At 33.6% G+C, this 16,199-nt stretch overlaps 2 protein-coding genes across 2 annotated transcripts; both read right to left on the bottom strand.

The window, feature by feature from the left end:
* Window positions 1-261: 261 nt before the first annotated feature.
* On the bottom strand, window positions 262-726 carry LOC139875564 (uncharacterized). The gene has a single exon (XM_071862897.1). The coding sequence runs from the start codon at window positions 724-726 to the stop codon at window positions 262-264; it is 465 nt and encodes a 154-aa protein (XP_071718998.1).
* A 105-nt stretch (window positions 727-831) lies between these two features.
* Window positions 832-2,890, bottom strand: LOC139875563 (uncharacterized). The gene is made up of 5 exons (XM_071862896.1): window positions 2,545-2,890; window positions 2,223-2,303; window positions 1,468-1,612; window positions 1,131-1,185; window positions 832-1,014 (listed from the first exon to the last, which is right to left on the bottom strand). The coding sequence occupies exons 1-5, from the start codon at window positions 2,888-2,890 to the stop codon at window positions 832-834; spliced, it is 810 nt and encodes a 269-aa protein (XP_071718997.1).
* Window positions 2,891-16,199: the final 13,309 nt, after the last annotated feature.

Below are 16,199 nucleotides of genomic sequence, written 5' to 3'. Positions count from 1 at the left end.
ATATGTCATCATAAAGTTTTTACAAGTTTTAACGTTCGTGAATCACCAGTCAACTTGGGTGGTCAATTGTCTATATGAAACCTATTTCAATTAATCAAGTCTTAACAAGTTTGATTGCTTAACATGTTGGAAACACTTAATCATGTAAATAACAATTTCATTTAATATATATTAATATGGAAAAGTTCGGGTCACTACACTCAACTTGCAATCTAGTACCATTTCACAAACCTTTTGACTGATCAATGTTACGTAGTAACATTATAGGAACTCCTTTTTTTTGAACAATATTCTATGATTTGGAACACCAGGAACTTTTAGGCCATTAAGAATTTTTGGTGAATACACTTGTTGTGAAAAATTATCGTTAACTTCATCTGGACAGAGTGAATCAGACTTGTAATACACTCTTTCATCTGAATCAATAATTGCTAACATATGATCATTTATGCAATCAACCTCTTCATTTGTTGGTGCAAGTATTGCTTTGTCCTGAAAGAACATTCCATCGTGTAAGTTAGCATGGAGTGAAGGGTATATTGCACTCACAATTGATTCAACATGATTGGAATCTGCGGTGAGTAATACATCTCTAGGAAACCTAACATCATCAGCTTCACCATCGTTCGGTTCATTAATTTTTCCTTCTCCTATTTTTAAAATCCAATCCGCAAATTCACTTAACTCTTTTATCTGGTTATCATCATTACCGGCAATAAGACGCATATTTTTAGTAAGTCTCAAAACTTTACAATGCTTCCACACGTGTGAAGAATGAATGGAAGCGTCAACAATTTCGACTCTTGTTCCTTTTTGTATAACAGGTAGAATCTAATGAAAATCACCACCAAAGACGACAACCTTTCCTCCAAAAGGCCGGTCTTTATTAGGTGATCTTATTATATCTCTCATTGTACGATCAAAGGCTTCAAAATAGTGTATGTGCATCAAAGGAGCTTCATCCCAAATGATTAGCTTCACCTTGTTCAATAGTGCTGCCAATTCACAATCTGGCTGGATAGAGCAAAAAGAATCTTTAAGAAATTTATTGGAATTGCAAATCGTGAATGAGCAGTGTGTCCACCAGTAAGTAATAAAGCTACGATACCGCTAGAGGCAACATTAATTACAATTTCGCCACGTGAACGAATAGCTGCAGCAAGTGTTTTCCAAACAAACGTCTTCCTAGTTCCACCATATCCATATAAAAAAATAAACCACAATCATCATTATCTACAGAATCTAGTATCGTTTGGTATACATTTTGCTGTTCTTCTGTCAGTCTGGAGTGGCTTGAAAAATGTTCCTGTTCCATAACTTCAATATCATACGCCATTTCATCATGTATAAGCATGTTGCAAGAATGACTTATGTAATGATAATCTGGAAAAAGGCATATTTGGGATTTTTTTTAAGCTGCTACCGGAACTATTCAACATTGTTTCTATTAGGCATGAGCAAATAAACCGAAATACCAAAACCGTACCGGTACCGAAAGCTGAACCAAAAGGGATTCGGTATCGGTTTCGTTTCCAGGAATCGGACGTTTTCAGTTTTGGTACAGTACGGTACGATACGGTTTTGGTATTTTTCGGGAAATCGGTATTTGGTACTAAAATTTAACATTCCATATTTTATTCTTTATAATAGGCCCGTATCATATAACTTATATACTCCGTAAACATCAAGTTACAAATTAAGCTTGGACTTTTAATACAACTAGAATCATAAACAATACAAGTGTCTTTATTCCACGAAGAAAACTCCTATATATGTTTAAATGAATTTTTGATGAAGTCTTTTTACAGGAACAAACCAAATATTCATTGTTTTCAAACTTTACAACAACTATATATATATATATATATATATATATATATACCCCATATAATCTAGTATGATTGAATCAATGATATAAACGCGTAAATACCAAACTTTCATACTCATGATCGTCATCGTCAACAAACTTTCAAAAGAATTACACTAATGCAATTGATATACGTACATTAAGTGTTATATTTTCATCATTTTTACCAAGCAGGTAAGTATCAAACTTGCAAATGAATCATACCACGTCACTCGTATTATCTACACCATTGTCAAAAATTTGCGGTACCAAGTGGGTAAAAAACTGAAAAATACCGGTCTCGTACCGGTACCGTATTGAAATTTCGGTACGATTCCGGTTCTCTATTTTACCCAATTTTGGTACCGGTACTAACCGGTTCTGGAACCGATCTCATCCCTAGTTTCTATCTTAGCAAGAGACAGATTGTATAGAACTTCTCTCAGTTCATTTGTATCTGCAACATTATGTTTAAACAATTATTATTAAAATGAGATACATAAAAAAGAACTTACTTAACAATAATAATTTTTTTTTTTGATAAACATTGCTTATAAATGTAAAATCCTTACCATTTAATTTCAAATGCGGTGGACATTCATGTTTAAGATCATCTGAGAGTAGATCTTTTGTTGCTGTCTAAACCCTATCTGGGAAGGATAAACTATCAAAAGTTATCAAAGAAACAAACAACTGACGACAAAACTCTCCTGATGCCCATTCATGTGTCTCTTTCAATGAAGCTATATACTCAGAGTCGTCGGAGAGTAGTCCTATGGCAAAACAAGCATCTTTGAACGTACCATAAACCTTATTATCAACAGTTCTTATGTCTTCAAAGCAAGTAGCTCCCCTAACTTTATTTAGGAGTATTCTGAGATAATAGGACTCACCTGACTTTGGAGCCACAAAATTAATGCGACCAACAGTTCTCTGTCCAACTCTTTTTGCCCATTTTCTAATATCATCTTTCCATACATAATATCTTAGAAACTCAACATACGTTAACTGACGCGCATTTGCATCACGTTTGTTACATTCCATCCACTCTAAGAACATGGACGTTCCAACAGATGGTTTTGTCAATACATCTTCAATATCTTCATCACCATAAAAATATATAGGTTGATGATTGGGTGGAATTGTAGTCTATATACAACAGGAGTTCAATACAGAATTTCATAATTGAACAGCCTCCACGATGTAGTGACTCGAACTTTTCCATGTTTATATATATTAAATGAAATTGCTATTTACATGATTAAGTGTTTCCAACATGTTAAGCAATCAAACTTGTTAAGACTTGATTAATTGAAATAGGTTTCATATAGACAATTGACCACCCAAGTTGACTGGTGATTCACGAACGTTAAAACTTGTAAAAACTATATGATGACATATATATGATTATATATATATATATAGTTAACATGATATTATGATAATTAAGTATCTCATTAGGTATTTTAACAATGAGTTATATAAATAAAATTGAGTTTATTGAATTAAGAAACTCGAAACGATATATATAACGATTATCGTTATAACAACGTCTTACTAAATACATATGAATCATATTAAGATATTGATACACTATGTTTAATCATTATAAATGATAAGTAAACATGTCATTAAGTGTATTAACAATGAACTACATATGTAAAAACAAGACTACTAACTTAATGATTTCGAAACGAGACATATATGTAACGATTATCGTTGTAACAACATTTAACTGTATATATATCATACTAAGATATATTAATATATCATAATATCATTATAATGTAATAATTTAACATCTCTTTAGATATAATAAACAATGGGTTAACAACATTTAACAAGATCGTTAACCTAAAGGTTTCAAAACAACATTACATGTAACGACTAACGATGACTTAACGACTCAATTAAAATGTATATACATGTAATGTTTTAATATGTATTCATACACTTTTGAAAGACTTCAAGACACTTATCAAAATACTTCTAATTAACAAAAATGCTTACAATTACATCCTCGTTCAGTTTCATCAACAATTCTACTCGTATGCACCCGTATTCGTACTCGTACAATACACAGCTTTTAGATGTATGTACTATTGGTATATACACTCCAATGATCAGCTATTAGCAGCCCAAGTGAGTCACCAAACACATGTGGGAACCATAATTTGGCAACTAGCATGAAATATCTCATAAAATTACAAAAATATTAGTAATCATTCATGACTTATTTACATGTAAACAAAATTACACATCCTTTATATCTAATCCATATACCAACGATCAAAAACACCTACAAACACTTTCATTATTCAATTTTCTTCATCTAATTGATCTCTCTCAAGTTATATCTTCAAGTTCTAAGTGTTCTTCATAAATTCTATAAGTTCAAGTTTCATAAAATCAAGAATACTTCCAAGTTTGCTAGCTTACTTCCAATCTTGTAAAATGATCATCCAACCTCAAGAAATCTTTCTTATTTATAGTAAGATATCTTTCTAATACAAGGTAATACTCATATTCAAACATTGATTCAATTTCTATAACTATAACAATCTTATTTTGAGTGGAAATCTTACTTGAACTTGTTTTCGTGACATGATTCTGCTTCAAGAACTTTCAAGCCATCCAAAGATCCTTTGAAGCTAGATCTATTTTTCTCATTTCTAGTAGGTTTATCCACAAAAACTAAGGTAGTAATGATGTTCATAACATCATTCGATTCATATATATAAAACTACCTTATTTGAAGGTTTAAACTTGAAATCACTAGAACGTAGTTTAGTTAATTCTAAACTTGTTCGCAAACCAAAGTTAATCATTCAACTTTACTTTTAAAATCAACTAAACACATGTTCTATATCTATATGATATGCTAACTTAATGATTTAAAACCTAGAAACACGAAAAACACCGTAAAACCGGACATACGCTGTCTTAGTAACACCGTGGGCTGTTTTGGGTTTGATATTGAAAAACTATGATAAAATTTGATTTAAAAGTTATTCTTCTGGGAAAATGATTTTTCTTATGAACGTGAAACTATATCCAAAAATCATGGTTAAACTCAAAGTGGAAGTATGTTTTCCAAAATGGTCATCTAGACGTCGTTCTTTCGACTGAAATGACTACCTTTACAAAAACGACTTGTAACCTGTATTTCTAACTATAAACTTATACTTTTTCTGTATAGATTCATAAACTTAAGTTCAATATTAAAACCATAGCAACTTGAACCACTCAAAACGGATTTAAAACGATGAAGTTATGGGTAAAACAAGATTGGATATTTTTGTTTGTTGTAGCTACGTGAAATTGGTAACAAATCTATATTAATCATATCCTAGCTAACTCATATTGTACTATAGATGTATTCTAATATATTATGTAATCTTGGGATACCATAGACACGTATGCAAATGTTTTGACATATTATATCGACCCATGCATATATATTATTTGGAACAACCATAGACACACTATATGCAGTAATGTTGGAGTTAGCTATACATGGTTGAGGTTGATTCCAAAAATATATATATTTTGAGTTGTGATCTAGCCTGAGACTTGTATACACTGGGTCGCGGATTGATTCAAGATAATACATATCAATTTATTTCTGTACATCTAACTTTGGACAACTAGTTGTAGGTTACTAACGATGACAGCTGACTTAATAAACTTAAAATATCAAAATGTATTAAAAAATATTGTAATTATATTTTGAACATACTTTGATATATATGTACATATTTGTTATAGGTTCGTGAATCGACCAGTGGCAAAGTCTTACTTCCCGACGAAGTAAAAATCTGTGAAAGTGAGTTATAGTCCCACTTTTAAAATCTAATATTTTTGGGATGAGAATACATGCAGCTTTATAAATGTTTTACAAAATAGACACAAGTACATGAAACTACTTTCTATGGTTGAATGATCGAAGCCGAATATGCGCCTTTTACTTGGTAGCCTAAGAATTAGTAAACCGATCTACTAATTGACGCGAATCCTAAAGATAGATCTATTGGGCCTAACGAACCCCATCCAAAGTACCGGATGCTTTAGTACTTTGAATTCGTTTTTATCATGTCCGAAGGATTTTCCGGAATGATAGGGGATATTCTTATATGCATCTTGTTAATGTCGGTTACCAGGTGTTCATCATATGAATGATTTTTATCTCTATGTATGAGATGTATATTGAAATAGGAATCTTGTGGTCTATTATTATGATTTGATAATATTAATATATAGGTTAAACCTATGACTCACCAACATTTTGTTGACGTTTTAAGCATGTTTATTCTCAGGTGATTATTAAGAGCTTCCGCTGTTGCATACTAAAATAAGGACAAGATTTGGAGTCTATGCTTGTATGATATTATGTAAAAACTGCATTCAAGAAACTTATTTTTGATGTAATATATTCTTATTGTAAACCATTATGTAATGGTCATGTGTAAACGGTATATTTTAGATTATCATTATTTGATAATCTACGTAATGCTTTTTAAACCTTTATATATAAAATAAAGGTTATGGTTGTTTTAAAATGAATGCAGTCTTTGAAAAACGTCTCATATAGAGGTCAAAACCTCGTGACAAAATCAATTAATATGGAACGTTTATAATCAATATGAACGGGACATTTCAGTTGGTATCCGAGCGTTGGTCTTAGAGAACCAAAAATTTGCATTAGTGTGTCCTATTGAGTTTGTTAGGATACATTAGTGAGTTTGGACTTCGACCGTGTTTTCTTTAAAAACGATTGCTTAACACTTTTGTTGGAAACTATATATTATTAACATGTAAATATTATGTGATATATTAACCTCTTAATGTGTTTGATATTGTGTGATAGATGTCTACCACTAGTACAAATCCCATCGATTCACCTAATAATAATGAAGAGTCGAGTATATTTTGGGAAGATTCACAAATTCCCGAAGAGGAACCAGAAGAAGAGGAACTGGAAGAGGAGGAACCGGAAGAAGAGGAACCGAAAGAGGAGGAACCAGAAGAAGAAGGGGTTCTGGAGGAAGAAATATTGATACCTATAGTAAATCGATTAAATAAAAGAAAATCCTCAACCAACGGACCAAAGTTAATAATGGTCAATGGTGTTTCCGCCGAGGAAGCAAAATATTGGGAAGATTACCAATTTTCCGATGAATCGGATCCCGATGAGGATTCCGATGATGTTATAGAAATTACCTTGACCCAATTTAATAAAGCGAAAGAAAATAATAAGGGAAAAGGTATAAAAATAGAGAAACCCGATTCCAACCCCGATGAACTTTATATGTATCGACAACATCCGTACTTCCTAAAATGTAACAATGACCCGGGAACCTCTAAACCACCAGGTTTTTCTAAACCATTGTGGAAAACGACGGCTCGTATTAGAGGAACACCATATATTCCTAGAAAATTAGGAAAACGAACCAAGTCCAAAGAAGAAGAAAGCAGTGATTCAGATTAGAGGGTTGTAAGCATGTTGTGTATTATATGTATTATAGTGTGCTTGTACTTTTATGTTCTATGTAAAAATTGCTTGTATTGTTTGTTAATTATCTTTTACGAATCTAATCCTTATCTATTTTACAGTATAAAAATAAAATGGACGTTAAGGGTAGACAACCGAATATTTTAGAAGATCTACCAGAGGATATGATTGAGGAAATCTTGTCTAGAGTCGGTCAGAATTCATCAGCACAATTAATTATGGCAAAATTAACTTATCAAACATTTGAAAGACTTTCCTGAAATGCCTTCGTTTATAAAAGTCTTTCCTTTGATAGGTGGGGTATATCACATTGGGGAGATCGTAAGTTACACCGTGTTTTCTTTAAAGCGTTAAATGCGGGGAACCCAAATGCAATTTTATGCTACGGGTTAAGAACCTATTTTGACTCAACATATCCCAACATAGGATTTCGTGAATTAGAAAGAGCTTCTAACATGCAACATAAAGAAGCATGTTATGCTTACGGGTTAGTGATGTTCGCTTCTTACCAAAGTGAGAAAAAGAACATCAGATTGCAAGTTTTAAATAAAACCTTCCCACAAGTGACGGATTCAGTAGTTGGGGTGAGAAAAAAGGTTTTTAGATTATTACGGGGCTGTTGGACATTACGAAACCCTCGTCCTTTTGACGACATTACAACACGCTGCCTAGCCATTGGTCATAACGGTTATTTTCCACAAGACCAAGGATGGGAAGTCGTCTTAGTAAAACCAGAATGCATGACTTGTTTCTGGACTTATGAATTACGTGTCTTTATTTCCTTTGCTGAACAACTTGCGTATTAACTAGATTTATCTTCAAAACTGTCCTGTATCAAAGTGTACTATATTTCATGTTATATGTAATATAGCGATGTTGTAAGTTTGAAGAATATTTGTATGTGATATATTATTATAATCAGTTTTTCATATGGAATTGTAGTAGTTGAACTATATATTAGCTACTAAGTATGAACTTAACGGGTTGGTAGTACCCGAATTTAAACTTATAAAACGCTAATATGAAGAAAAAGCTTTTATAAATGAGTTCATATTATGCTTCGAAATACTATTGACTACTCTTAATATTCTGTATGATTAACTCGATTCAGTTGGCTATTGTGAAGGAAATGGCACCGACTACTCGACACACCATGAATATGAGCGAAGAGGAATTTCGTACCTTTCTTGCTGCAAACATAGCCGCAGTACAGGCTGCGCTACATACGAACAATAACTCTGAATCTAGCAATGCAACTAACGGTGCAAAAAACCGTGTAGGATGCTCCTACAAAGAATTCACTGCCTGCAAACCTTTGGAATTTGATGGAACCGAAGGACTAATTGGATTAAAACGGTGGACCGAGAAAGTCGAATTGGTGTTTGCCATAAGTAAGTGTACTGAAGAGGACAAAGTTAAGTACGCTACGCATACCTTCACAGGTACTGCATTAACGTGGTGGAACACCTATCTTGAACATGTAGGACAAAATGCTGCTTACGCACTACCGTGGTCGGCATTCAAGCAATTGATGAATGAGCAGTACCGTCCTAGAAACGAAGTCAATAAGCTCAAGGTAGAGCTTAGAGAGTTACGAACACAAGGGTTCGACATTACCACGTATGAACGATGATTCACAGAGTTGTGCCTATTGTGTCCGGGAGCGTTCGAAGATGAAGAAGAGAAGATCGACGCATTTGTAAAAGGGTTACCAGTAAGGATTCAAGAAGATGTGAGTTCACACGAGCCCGCTTCCATACAAAAGGCAAGTCGAATGGCTCATAAACTCATAAATCAGATTGAGGGAAGAATTAAAGAGGCGAAGAAGCCAACACGAAACAACTCAAGAGGAAGTGGGAGAAAAATGGTGACAAGAGTCACCAGTACAACAACAATAACAATTACAACCACAATCGCAACAACTATCCCAACAACCGCAACAACTATCGCAACAATAACTGCAATCCTAACAATAACTACAACAAACATCCCAACAACAACAACAACTACAACAACCGTTTCAACAACAATAACAATCCCAACAACAACCTCAATAACAACAACGGCAACAAAAACCAAAAACAGCCATGTCATAGGTGTGAAGAAAATCATCAGGGGTTTTGCACGACATTTTGCAACAGGTGTAAAAGAAATGGTCATAGAGCGACAAAGTGTGAGGTCTACGGACCAAAGTTTAACAGAACTAAAGGAACAAATAGTGTCGGAACAAGTAATGCCAGAACGAATAGTGTCGGAGCAAGTAATACCAACGCTGTTTGTTATAAATGTGGAAAACCAGGCCACATTATTAGAAATTGCCCGAATCAGGGGAATACTAGTGGGCAGGGCCGTGGAAGAGTTTTCAATATTAATGCGGCAGAAGCACAGGAAGACCCGGAGCTTGTTACGGGTACGTTTCGTATTGACGATAAATCTGCTTATGTTTTATTTGATTCGGGTACGGATAGAAGCTATATGAGTAGAGAATTTTGTGCTAAATTAAGTTGCCCATTGACGCCTTTGGATAATAAATTTTTACTCGAATTAGCAAATGGTAAATTAAATTCAGCAGATAATATATGTCGGGATAGAGAAATTAAACTGGGTGATGAAACGTTTAAGATTGATTTAATACTAGTCGAGTTAGGGAGTTTTGATATAATAATTGGCATGGACTGGTTGAAGAAGGTAAGAGCAGAGGTTGTTTGTTACAAAAATGCGATTCGCATTATGCGTGAAAAAGGAAAACCTTTAATGTGAAATGTCCCGTTCATATTGATTATAAACGTTCCATATTAATTGATTTCGTTGCGAGGTTTTGACCTCTATATGAGACGTTTTTCAAAGACTGCATTCATTTTTAAAACAACCATAACCTTTATTTTATCAATAATGGTTTTAAAAACATTTCTTAGATTATCAAATAATGATAATCTAAAATATACTGTTTACACACGACCATTACTTAATGGTTTACAATAGAAATATATTACATCAACATATGTTTCTTCAATGCAGTTTTTACACAATATCATACAAACATGGACTCCAAATCTTGTCCTTATTTTAGTATGCAACAGCGGAAGCTCTTAGTATTCACCTGAAAATAAACATACTTTAAACGTCAACAAAAATGTTGGTGAGTTATAGGTTTAACCTATATATATCAAATAGTAACAATAGACCACAAGATTTCGTATTTCAATACACATCCCATACATAGGGATAAACATCATTCATATGGTGAACACCTGGTAACCGACATTAACAAGATGCATATATAAGAATATCCCCATCATTCCGGGACACCCTTCGGATATGATATAAATTTCGAAGTACTAAAGCATCCGGTACTTTGGATGGGGTTTGTTAGGCCCAATAGATCTATCTTTAGGATTCGCGTCAATTAGGGTGTCTGTTCCCTAATTCTTAGATTACCAGACTTTATTAAAGGGGCATATTCGATTTCGATAATTCAACCATAGAATGTAGTTTCACGTACTTGTGTCTATTTTGTAAATCATTTATAAAACCTGCATGTATTCTCATCCCAAAAATATTAGATTTTAAAAGTGGGACTATAACTCACTTTCACATATATTTCCTTCCTTGGAAATAAGACTTGGCCACGTATCGATTCACGAACCTATACAAATATGTACATATATATCAAAGTATGATTAAAATATAATTACAACCATTTTTATTATGTTTTAAAAATTTGAGTGTATTAAGTCAGCTGTCCTCGTTAGTAACCTACAACTAGTTGTCCACAGTTAGATGTACAGAAATAAATCGATATATATTATCTTGAATCAATCCACGACACATTGTATACACGTCTCAAGCTAGATCACAACTCAAAGTATATATATTTTTGAAATCAACCTCAACCCTGTATAGCTAACTCCAACATTACTGCATATAGAGTGTCTATGGTTGTTCCAAATAATATATATACATGGGTCGATATGATATGTCAAAACATTTGCATACGTGTCTATGGTATCCCAAGATTACATAATATATTAGAATACATGTATAATATAATATAAGTTAGCTAGGATATGATTTGTATAGATTTGTTAAACATTTCCCTTAGCTAAAAAGATCAAAAATATCCAATCTTGTTTTACCCATAACTTCTTCATTTTAAATCCGTTTTGAGTAAATCAAATTGCTATGGTTTCATATTGAACTCTATTTTATGAATCTAAATAGAAAAAGTATAGGTTTATAGTCAGAAATATAAGTTACAAGTCATTTTTGTAAAGGTAGTCATTTCAGTCGAAAGAACGACGTCTAGATGACCATTTTAGAAAACATACTTTCACTTTGAGTTTAACCTTGATTTTTGGATATAGTTTCATGTTCATATGAAAAATCATTTTCCCAGAAGAACAACTTTTAACTCAAAGTTTATCATAGATTTTAATTATTAAAACCAAAACAGCCCCCGGTTTCACTATGACGGCGTATATCCGATTTTATGGTGTTCATCATGTTTCCAGGTTTTAAATCATTAAGTTAGCATATCATATAGATATAGAACATGTGTTTAGTTGATTTTAAAAGTCAAGTTAGAAGGATTAACTTTTGTTTGTGAACAGGTTTAGAATTAACTAAACTATGTTCTAGTGATTACAAGTTTAAACCTTCGAATAAGATAGCTTTATATGTATGAATCGAATGATGTTATGAACATCAATAATACCTCAAGTTTTCTGGATAAAACTACTGGAAATGATAAATATGGATCTAGCTTCAAAGGATCCTTGGATGGCTTGAAAGTTCTTGAAACAGAATCATGACACGAAAACAGTTCAAGTAAGATTTTCACTCGAAATAAGATTGTTATAGTTGTAGAAATTGAATCAAAGTTTGAATATGAATATTACCTTGAATTAGAAAGATAACCTACTGTAAATAACAAAGGTTCCTTGATCTTAGATGATTACTTGGAATGGATTAGAAAGCTTGGAAGTAGACTTGCAAACTTGGAAGTATTCTTGATTTTTATGAAACTATACTTATGGAATTTATGAAGAACACTTAGAACTTGAAGATGGAACTTGAGAGAGATTAATTAGATGAATAAAATTGAAGAATGAAAGTGTTTGTAGGTGTTTTTAGTCGTTGGTATATGGATTGTAAGCATTTTTATTGATGAAACTGAACGAGGATGTAATTGTAAGCATTTTTGTTAAGTAGAAGTATTTTTATAAGTGTCTCGAAGTCTTTCAAAAGTGTATGAATACATATTAAAACACTACATGTATATACATTTTAACTGAGTCGTTAAGTCATCGTTAGTCGTTACATGTAAATGTTGTTTTGAAACCTTTAGATTAACGATCTTGTTAAATGTTGTTAACCCATTATTTATTATATCAAATGAGATGTTAAATTGTTACATTATCATGATATTATGATATATAATATATCTTAGTATGATATATATACAGTTAAATGTCGTTACAACGATAATCGTTACATATATGACTCGTTTCAAAATCATTAAGTTAGTAGTCTTATTTTTACATATGTAGTTCATTGTTAATACACTTAATGATATATTTACTTATTATTTAGCATAATTAACCAAGTGTATCAATATCTTAATATGATTCATATGTACCTAGTAAGACGTTGTTATAACGATAATCGTTATATATATCGTTTTCGAGTTTCTTAATTTAATAGACTCATTTTTATGTATATAACTCATTGTTAAAATACCTAATGAGATACTTAATTATAATAAAATCATGTTAACTATATATATAACCATATATATGTCATCGTATAGTTTTTACAAGATTTAACGTTCGTGAATCACCGGTCAACTTGGGTGGTCAATTGTCTATATGAAACCTATTTCAATTAATCAAGTCTTAACAAGTTTGATTGCTTAACACATTGGAAACATTTAGTTATGTAAATATCAATCTCAATTAATATATATAAACATGGAAAAGTTTGGGTCACTACAGTACCTACCCATTAAATAAATTTCGTCCCGAAATTTTAAGCTGTTGAAGGTTTTGACGAATCTTCTGGAAATAGATGCGGGTATTTCTTCTTCATCTGATCTTCACACTCCCAGGTGAACTCGGGTCCTCTACGAGCATTCCAGCGAACCTTATCAATCGGTATCTTGTTTTGCTTAAGTCTCTTAACCTCATGATCCATTATTTCGACGGGTTCTTCAATGAATTGAAGTTTTTCATTGATTTGGATTTCGTCTAATGGAATAGTGAGATCTTCTTTAGCAAACCATTTCTTCAAATTCGAGACGTGGAAAGTGTTATGTTCAGCTACGAGTTGTTGAGGTAGCTCCAGTTGGTAAGCTACTGGTCCGACACGATCTATAATCTTGAATGGTCCAATGTACCTTGGATTTAGTTTCCCCCGTTTACCAAATCGAACAATGCCTTTTCAAGGTGAAACCTTAAGCATGACCATTTCTCCAATTTCAATCTCTATATCTTTTCTTTTACTGTCCGCGTAGCTCTTTTGTTGACTCTGGGCGGTTTTCAATCGTTGTTGAATTTGGATGATTTTCTCGGTAGTTTCTTGTATTATCTCCGGACTCGTAATCTGTCTATCCCCCACTTCATTCCAACAAATCAGAGACCTGCACTTTCTACCATAAAGTGCCTCAAATGGCGCCATCTCAATACTAGAATGATAACTGTTGTTGTAGGAAAATTCTGCTAACGGTAGGTATCGATCCCAACTGTTTCCAAAATCAATAACACATGCTCGTAGCATGTCTTCAAGCATTTGTATTGTCCTTTTGCTCTGCCCATCAGTTTGTGGATGATAGGCAGTACTCATGTCTAGACGAGTCCCCAATGCTTGTTGCAATGTCTGCCAGAACCTTGAAAAAAATCTACCATCTCTATCAGAGATAATAGAGACGGGTATTCCATGTCTGGAGACAACCTCCTTCAAATACAATAGCGCCAACTTATCCATTTTGTCATCTTCTCTCATTGGTAGGAAGTGTGCTGACTTGGTGAGACAATCAACTATTACCCAAATAGTATCATAACCACTTGTAGTCCTTGGCAATTTAGTAATGAAATCCATGGTAATGTTTTCCCATTTCCATTCCGGGATTTCAGGTTGTTGTAGTAGACCTGATGGTTTCTGATGTTCAGCTTTGACCTTAGAACACGTCAAACATTCTCCTATATATTTCGCAATATCGGCTTTCATACCCGGCCACCAAAAGTGTTTCTTGAGATCTTTATACATCTTCCCCGCTCCGGGATGTATTGAATATCTGCTTTTATGTGCTTCTTTAAGTACCATTTCTCTCACATCTCCAAACCTTGGTACCCAAATTCTATCAGCCCTATATCGGGATCCGTCTTCCCGAATATTAAGATGTTTCTCTGATCCTTTGGGTATCTCATTCTTCAACTTTCCTTCTTTTACAACCCCCTGTTGCGCCTCCTTTATTTGAGTAGTAAGGTTAGTACGAATAATTATATTCATAGCTTTTACCCGTATAGGTTCTTTGTCCTTTCTACTCAAAGCGTCGGCTACCACATTCGCCTTCCCCGGGTGGTATCGAATCTCAAAATCATAATCATTCAACAGTTCAATCCACATGCATTGTCTCATATTCAGTTACTTCTTATTAAATATATGTTGGAGACTTTTGTGTTCGGTATATATAATACTTTTGACTCCATATAAATAATGTCTCCAAGTCTTTAATGCAAAAACAACAGCACCCAATTCCAAATCGTGAGTTGTATAATTTTGCTCGTGAATCTTCAATTGTCTAGACGCATAAGCAATCACCTTCGTTCATTGCATTAATACACAACCGAGACCTTGCTTTGATGCGTAACAATAAATCACAAAATCATCATTCCCTTTAGGCAATGACAATATAGGTGCCGTAGTTAGCTTTTTCTTCAATAATTGAAACGCCTTCTCTTGTTCATCCATCCATTCAAATTTCTTCCCTTTAAGCGTTAATGCAGTCAAGGGTTTTGCTATTTTGGAGAAATCTTGGATGAATCTTCTGTAGTAACCAGCCAATCCTAAAAATTGACGTATATGCTTTGGAGTTTTTGGGGTTTCCCACTTTTCAACGGTTTCGATCTTTGCCGGGTCCACCTGGATACCTTCTTTGTTCACTATGTGACCGAGGAATTGAACTTCTTCCAACTAAAATGCACACTTTGAAAACTTAGCGTAGAGTTTTTCTTTCCTCAATACTTCTAGCACTTTTCTCAAATGTTCTTCGTGCTCTTGATCATTCTTTGAGTAAATATGTATGTCATCGATGAAAACAATGACAAACTTGTCAAGATATGGCCCACACACTCGGTTCATAAGGTCCATGAACACAGCTGGTGCGTTAGTCAATCCAAATGGCATAACCATAAACTCGTAATGACCATAACGCGTCCTAAAAGCAGTTTATGAAATATCATCCTCCTTTACTCGCATTTGATGATATCCAGAACGTAAATTGATTTTCGAATAAACTGACGAGCCTTGTAGTTGATCAAATAAGTCGTCAATTCTCGGCAGTGGATAACGGTTTTTGATGGTAAGTTTATTCAACTCTCTGTAGTCAATACACAACCTAAATGTACCATCCTTCTTCTTGACAAACAAAATAGGAGCTCCCCATGGTGATGTGCTTGGTCGAATGAAACCACGTTCTAATAGTTCTTGCAGTTGGCTTTGCAGTTCTTTCATCTCACTGGGTGCGAGTCTGTAAGGAGCACGAGCTATTGGTGCAGCTCCTGGTACAAGATCTATTTGAAATTCAACAGATCAATGTGGAGGTAGTCCCGGTAATTCTTTCAG

The sequence above is a fragment of the Rutidosis leptorrhynchoides genome, chromosome 11 (genome assembly GCF_046630445.1).
Source record: "Rutidosis leptorrhynchoides isolate AG116_Rl617_1_P2 chromosome 11, CSIRO_AGI_Rlap_v1, whole genome shotgun sequence".
NCBI lineage: Eukaryota > Viridiplantae > Streptophyta > Magnoliopsida > Asterales > Asteraceae > Rutidosis > Rutidosis leptorrhynchoides.
The sequence above is the reverse complement of the archived record's forward strand: the minus strand, read 5'-3'. Positions and strand labels throughout refer to the sequence as shown.

Coding starts and splice junctions, on each gene's coding strand:
- LOC139875563 (XM_071862896.1), bottom strand. CDS start 2,890: ATGGAATGTAACAAACGTGATGCAAATGCGCGTCAGTTAACGTATGTT. Junction 1,613..2,222: donor TGAGATCGGTTCCAGAACCG/GTTAGTACCGGT, acceptor GTTAAATTTTAG/TACCAAATACCGATTTCCCG. Junction 1,015..1,130: donor TTCGTTCACGTGGCGAAATT/GTAATTAATGTT, acceptor TGCTCTATCCAG/CCAGATTGTGAATTGGCAGC.
- LOC139875564 (XM_071862897.1), bottom strand. CDS start 726: ATGCGTCTTATTGCCGGTAATGATGATAACCAGATAAAAGAGTTAAGT.